General features: G+C 44.6%; 2 protein-coding genes across 2 annotated transcripts in view; one reads left to right on the forward strand and one right to left on the reverse strand.

The window, feature by feature from the left end:
• LOC106813575 (mannose-1-phosphate guanyltransferase beta-like) overlaps positions 1-886 on the reverse strand; it is a 5,511-nt gene extending 4,625 nt beyond the window's left edge. Inside the window, exons 1-2 of the mRNA XM_014817745.1 lie at positions 799-886; positions 165-301 (exon numbers count right to left, since the gene is read on the reverse strand). Of these exons, the coding sequence (XP_014673231.1) occupies positions 165-293 (129 nt within the window). The 5' untranslated portion in view covers positions 294-301; positions 799-886. The remainder of the gene's footprint in view (positions 1-164; positions 302-798) is intronic.
• Positions 887-6,122: 5,236 nt separating this feature from the next.
• The window catches only part of LOC106813571 (mesencephalic astrocyte-derived neurotrophic factor-like), an 11,022-nt gene continuing 9,485 nt past the window's right edge, over positions 6,123-7,659 (forward strand). The window contains exons 1-2 of the mRNA XM_014817741.1: positions 6,123-6,216; positions 6,876-6,913. Of these exons, the coding sequence (XP_014673227.1) occupies positions 6,123-6,216; positions 6,876-6,913 (132 nt within the window). The remainder of the gene's footprint in view (positions 6,217-6,875; positions 6,914-7,659) is intronic.

Genomic DNA, 7,659 nt, shown 5'->3' on the forward strand with positions numbered 1-7,659 from the left:
TACTTGCGAACAGCATCTAGATATGCAAGTGCTGATCTATCTCCCAACAAAAACACCACCTTCAAAGGTCAGTTATTCAGAGGAGTAGTACTTTGTCATCATGGCAATCGAGCTAATGATAAAACCCCACAATAAAGCCTTCGATTCACAGAACACATATATACCTTGACTAGAGCCTCGACTTGATGAAGCATCATAGGCTTGTTGCAGAACTCAACCAGAGGCTTCGGCTTGCTCAGGGTCAAAGGTCGTAACCGCGTGCCGTAGCCGCCGACCAAGATGAGGGCTTTCATGGCGATTTCTACATTGAAAACAATTCATTAGGTCATTTAGAGAATGAAATTAATTATCGAGTGAAAGGGAAATGGCTCCACGCACACTCGTGGCGTATATCGTACAGCAGGGGTCGTGATAAAATAATGCAGAGGTTGAGCAGTTGTGGAAGATGAATGAGAAAGAAAGGTGGAGGAAGGAGAGCAATATGGAGGAGAGAAAAAAACGTGTTAGAATCATGTCTGCTGGAAGGTGGGGACACTGAAGGCACTACGCAGCCCAAGGTGGGTTGTAAACTCCATCTAAGCCTAAATACTGAATAGCAAACAAGTTGAAGTACCGTGAGGGAAAATTGACTAGGAGGAGTAGGACTAGGAGTAGGAGTCTAGCCTCTAGGCTCTAGCCTAGGTGAACTAGACCGAATCGGCGAACGACAGCAAAATTCAAAATATAACAAATGAAACAAGTAAAATAATGACAATGAATGAAGACAGGTGGCCATTAATCATTTTAACACATGCTTACCGTCAAGTGTGTAGCATATAACGAAATTTAACTGAGTCGGAACAGTCTGTGTGATAATCTCACGGAGTTGTTTGTTTGTACACGTGTGGGTCACGCCTGCCGCCATCTGGCGCTGAATATTATAACTAATTAGTCAAGCCGGCTTCTCGGTTTTTTCTCCGCTTCCTTCTTCAAGTTCTTCTTAATCATCATCAGAGGCGTAGATAGCGGCCAGGGGAATGGGAATATATCCCCCACTTATTGAGGTGGGGAATGGCGTGTACAATGATTCCTCTTACTTTTAGGTGGAAAATGGGAAAAATAATATAAAAATGGGAGATAAGCGCCTACCTATTGAACATTTATCTACAAATCCGTCATCGCTATTCATACTCTCCTAATGACATTATTACACAAATGGAAAGTGACATACATCTACTCTAAAATGTCTGTAACTCGTTTCAAGAATGACATTATTTTGCTGAAACTTCGACGGTTAATTTTGGACGCATTCCTCATATACGATTTTTTTTCAAAATTACCAAATGACGTCTTTTCACTGCTCACAAAAGTTAAAGCCATAAGAAGAACTCTTTGCCGCAACCAGGGGCGTAAATCCGTACCGAGGAGTGGGGGGGGGATGATCGGCGATAGCCATCATATACTATCACATATACTAGCACGAGCACAAGCCCACAATAATTTACGCACACGCGCGCGATCGCGCCCACGAATCATACACACACAGCACCACACACACACACACAGCACATTACACACAACACACACACACACACACACACACACACACACACACACACACACACACACACAAACACACGTACATACATTTATATATGTATACATACGTGCAAGCACATGCCAAATTTGACAACCGTACGTTTGGCACGTGCCGTATGCATGCCAGTGCTAGGGGGGGGGGTCTGGGGCATGCCCCCCAGACAATTTTGAAATATTTAAGCCATTTTCCTACAATCTGAGGCATACTGTGGGCCATATTCTCATGTCTGATGACACTATCTCAACCCTAGACTCAACCCTACAAGTTAGGATTCAAAATACTTTTCATTACTTTTCAGAGAGCGTACACAGTTAGGTTACTATAGTAATAATACATATGTATTAAAACACAGGTAAGAATTGCAATTTCTCACAATTTCACGTCGTTTTGTATGTTCGCAACCATACTTTTTGGCTATTTGTGAGCATGGAAACATTTTCTTGAAGAGTTCATTTGCATGGTCTGCCGCCCTCAAAGGCACATTGTGTTCAATTAAATAATCCGTAAATCTCACTTCTGCGTCAAGACAGACAATTCTCTATCTGCTGCAAAGAATTAAGCTTGATATATTGGGTATATTGGAAGGATCGATTCCACTGCACCCGCATAGCACTTGTACTTTTGAGAGACTATATGCTTCTGGCAGTCACTCCTTCCTCCGTGCCCCACTTGAAAGTCTTTCATACCATGCAATAGCCATGATTAACACTGAATTGTACTGTAGGTACAGTTAATGAGGGGGTCCATGCCTCCCCCTTTGGCATCCGGAATACTCTCTAATTTTCAGTGGCATCTGGAATACTCCATAATTTTGGGCTGGCATCTGGAATACTATTTAACCTGCAGCCAGCACCCGAATAATACATAAGCAAACAGTAACCAATAGTCCAATACACAACATTTATTACCTTTATTCATGCACACTATTTATTAGGTGAGCAATAAATACACCTTCATGTCATGCTTGTCACTAGAGGCAAATAATTGAAGAAAATGTACAGACTTTATGCCCAGAAGTCGGCAAATCTGCTGTTGAATTTGATTTGCCTTCCTGTCCTGCTTCTGGGTTGTGTGATGCTACTACTGGTAGTACATATATTTGCGGCCTCTTCATCACTGGTAGTACATATCCTTGCGGATATTCCGCATCTCCAGCCAGTCTCCGGAATGCGATTTTGGAGCTGAACTCTGCAACTCCCAAAGAGGTGACCCACTTTTTGACGCCATACTCACAGGGGCGCAAATCCAGGGAGGGGGGGGACAGGGGGACACTTCCCCCACGAATTTAGAGGGGACATCATATATCACAATGTCGCCCCCCACGATTTTTGATCCCATGATTTTGTGTGTAAGTAAATGGGTGTGTGTGTGCGCGCGGGTGTGTGCACAGAAAGCGCGCGCGTGTGTGTGTGTTGTGAAGGAGAACCACGGCGTCCGGCGCGGCGGCAGTGGGGGGCAGGGGGGACACCGCCCTCCAATTTCAAAAAGTGGGGGTCAAAACCAAAGAGCCCCGCCCGAAAAAGAAGAGTGGGATAAGAAAAAATAAAAGGTGACGAGCTAAGACTTGTTAACTCTAAACGTTCAAAAACAAATTTTATACCATCATTTTAAGTTTCGCGCGCTTCGCGTGAATGACGCCACGTCGCACACACAGCGCTCACGCGCGGACTAACGCCGCACACACGCGTTCATGCACACACGCGCGGACATACGCGTCTCACGCACACACGTCGCGACACACGCGCTCGACGCACACACGCCCGGCACACAAGCGCGCTGCAACGCACGACACGTCGCACACACGCGCGCACCGACACACGACGCCTCACCATACGCGCTCTACGCAGCCATCACGTCCGCACACACGCGCTCATGCACACACGCACGCACTATACGCGCTCACACACTCACGTCGGCACCACGACGCGCCGCTACGCTACACAATGTCGCACCACGCCGCACATAAGGCTGATCACGCACTAGGCACGCGTTCGGAGCGACGCACACACGTCGCACACAAAGCGCCCACGCACGACAATCGTTGCACACACGCCTTCACGCACACAGCGCAGGGGCCCGCAGCGTAGCGGGGTGGCCATGGACCGGGCACCGACGGAGCGCGCTCACTGCGCGCAGCACGACACCCACTACACACCAACACACACACACACACACACAACACACACAACATACACAACAACACACACACACACAGACACAAACATGCATTTGGTTTGTGATAGTGATTACGCAAAGGCTGTCCACATGCAGTCATAAAATCAAAGAAAACAAAAAAGCAGAAAACCAATCATGTGGTTGAGGCTGATCACAAAAATATAATTGGTCCGTATTATTGTTGGTCCATGTCATATCATATATGCGTGTACATATATCATCAATTTGCCATATAATCTATATATATATATATATCAATCAGAACCGTTGCTCAGTTTACTCAGTGTCCTCTTTGCGTGAATATAACTTGTCGTTTCCCCGCTTAATCCTTGAATCCGTGTTCTAATGTCGAGTTGATATCTCCTAAACTTTTCATAAACATACTTTCTCTTGATGGATTTCTGCATAATAAGAATTATTTTAAATTAAATAAAGAAAAAAAAAAAAAAAAAAACGTGTTAAAAAAGAAACGGCCGGTGGTGGTTCTTGGCTAACCTTGTATCAGACACACATTTTCTCAAGTTGTGCTGATCAATTATGTATCGCTCTCAAAATGCACTGAATACAAATGAAAACTGGACAAAGAAAAAAGGGAAAGAAGCCAATCGTTTGACGCACCTATCACACCACAATAAAAAGGTTCTCACCAGGCGCGCCGGAAGCAGTTTTCGATTGGGGGGGGCAAAGACCTAAGGGGGCTCACGATTTTTTTATCAATGTGTGCGGCGTGTGTGCGTGGGTGCGTGAGCGCGTGTGTGTGACGTGTGTGCGTGAGCGCGTGTGCGCGTGTGTGCGACGTGGGTGCGTGAGCGCGTGTGTGTGACGTGTGTGCGTGAGCGCGTGTGCGCGTGTGTGCGACGTGGGTGCGTGAGCGCGTGTGTATCAATTATTTCGCGTACGGAATACGTTATACTGTCATCACCGCGTACGGCGTACCGCACCTCGGCGTACGGAATACTCTCTAAATAGGCCGGAATCTGGCGTACGAAAAGGGCTTTGACCCCCTCGTAAATGATCGAGTTATACATACATTAAAAAAACTCATTTCTCATGCATTACGCTGAAATTGAAACAATCACATTTCTTTCTTTTTTCTTCTTCCTCCTTCTTTCTTTTTTTCTTCTCTTTTTTTTGACTTTCAGGGGGGTATATTTGCACAGGCCATCCCCCTCTCCTTCAAGAGCGGCGGATGCATTCCCCCATCCCCCCCCCTCCCCGGTATTTACGCCGCCCCTGGCCGCAACCTTACCTTTGGGAGATTACGACATGACTACAAATCCATCACAAGCTCCCAATAGATGTCGCAACGTATAAACAGGATGCAACCATCCTTGGCGAATCAGGGCACGCCAACAGCGTACGTCCCACAGGAAGTTGACCAAAGAGCGAGAGACACGTTGATTCATAATTTCATTGAGGCAGACGTGTCGGCGAATGAGTAGTTGACATGGTTGACATGAGTTCATTATAAAGACTATCGTTATACACAATTTCGTGAGTATCAGATATTTACCCGTCGTTGGTTACTGTGTCACTTTGTTTTGATTGTGTGTTGTTGATTGTGTATCTGTATCGCGAGAGAGGAAGAAGTCGTAGCTTACAAGTTACAACTGAACTTAGCTCCAAGAAACGGTATTGCTAGGGTTAGAATAATCCTATATGTATAGACAATCCGTCGCACAGCCTGGTCGGGTTAAACTGAACTGAACCCCATTGGCATTGCGCCTCTATATTGACTATTCTTCTATCAATCTATAATCTCGTATAGTATACATCGATAGATCTGTGAGTAATGTTTATGAGTGAATCGCGTATGGGCACATCTAGTCCGAGATTCCTCCAACCCTAACCCACACCAAAACCACCAAAATCGTCGGTGTGGGTATTGGTCAGAGGAATCTCGGACTAGGGCACATCATGTAGTTTACCCACTTGATAGTCACAGTGTCACACAAGATCTAATGTAAATGTCTGTGGCCTACAGTTTAGCTCATCGCATACTCGTCTCAGATACTACTAGATTATATTATATTATTATTAATTAATATAGGTATAATTAATATTATGCTAAGGTATAGTGTCAGTAGCCGCTATACTTGCCTATGGCTATAGTACTAGAGCTATAGACTGAGTAGTGTAAACCAACGGCAACACTTGACTTGACATACGCAACACAGAACTGAATAGGTTAGGAGACCTACTCTGCTGCTGGTTTACGCTTATTGTATCTAAGTCAGCCTACATGATGGTGAGTCTTGAGAGATGCCAACAGCAGCAACTCAGCCAACTGCATTAGATTTTAGACTTTTACGTTTAGATTTCAGGAAAAACCAACGTTCTGATTAAAGCGTAGAAGCCAAACAGAATCATGAATCCTTCAGAGTGGCTTCTTCCGACCTTCATCGTCATTGCCGTGCTAGCCCTGCTGTCAAATGAAGTGGCAGCCAAGCAACATTGTGAAGGTGAGTGAGAGAATGTCACTAAAATGTGTTGTTCTGTATCTATCTTTTTTATATGTAATTTTCGTGATGAAATGGTGCTCAGGGAACATCTATCTATTCATATAGCTATTTATCCATGCATGCATCCATCCATCAATCTATTCATCAATCAATCCATTCGCCGATTCATCCATCTATCCATCCATTCATACAGTTTATATACATCCTATCTCACACTTCTGCCCAAGCAGGGTTTGGGACCTTGGTTTTAAAACCATACATACACACACACACACACCCTACACAGCCTACACTATTAGAACACAAACAACTTGCTTACTATAATAAAGAACAAGTCTTGATCATGATCGGTTAAGGGAAACCGATAATCGATTGAAATTCCAGTCGATTCCCATCACAATCATAATATATATATATATATATATATATACATACATACATACATATAATACAGCCCTTAATTGGGGCCAAACCATTCTTTGATCTCACACTTCCTGTTGCTATACGAGTCGATATATTAAACCACTTTGTATACGTCCACATCACTGACGACTTGTATTCATGTTCCCTGGCAGTCGTGAACGTTTATTCGAAAATTTGTCACTGACCTAACGGAGGACACAGGAGGCACTGGTGCCCAGATCGAGAAGCGCGTTGAGACACGTGTGAAGAACTTCGGCGGAAAAGACACAGATTTGTAAGTCGGCTAGATAAATTTAATCCCTACGCCACTAATCGATGCAGCGCAGCGGTGACATAGGCAACTGAAAGGGATTTAACTTACGTAACTAACCGATGTCCAGCATTCTCCCAACGCCGTTAGGATACAACATGAAAAATCCCACAAGAGCAAATCAGTTAACAACCTCAAATTTAACTCCGCAATTCGTACGCAGGGAATCAGAGCCAAAGAAATTATTTAATACCCCGGGTCATTACCCATGCCGAAATTTAAGCATGAGCTAAGCATAGCTTCCAAGCTTCAGGCCGACGGCACAGACTGAAGGGCCTCTCAAATCCTATTTTTTTAATTTGTTACAGTTTTATTAAAATTGGGTTTAAACGCTATAACCTAATTTCTAAAATATTAACAATTGGCCATGAAGAGACCTCTAAAGGGCGCGCGTAGCTAGGGCTCATCGTGTCTAATGCGCGCCTGGGGCGTACATCGACCACTGGCTTGATTATGGCCAAAATTCACTAGTTAACGTAATTTTCTTGCGTATCGATTTGTCCAACGGGATGCCTCTTACAGCTTCCCGGTAAGACTTCTAGGCGCTCACAGTGCTCTAAATCCGCCGTCGTCGCGCCCCGGCCTAGACATTTGTATACGTAGCAAGCAGCGATTTCCTGAGCACTAGGATGGTCCGACCTCTTTTAATCTGGATAAAGATTGCATTTGACAATTTCTGCGCCCCCATATTAGTTGACCGTCAGGTATGG

This window comes from Priapulus caudatus, unplaced genomic scaffold (assembly GCF_000485595.1).
Source record: "Priapulus caudatus unplaced genomic scaffold, Priapulus_caudatus-5.0.1 Scaffold793, whole genome shotgun sequence".
Taxonomy (NCBI): Eukaryota; Metazoa; Priapulida; class Priapulimorpha; order Priapulimorphida; family Priapulidae; genus Priapulus; species Priapulus caudatus.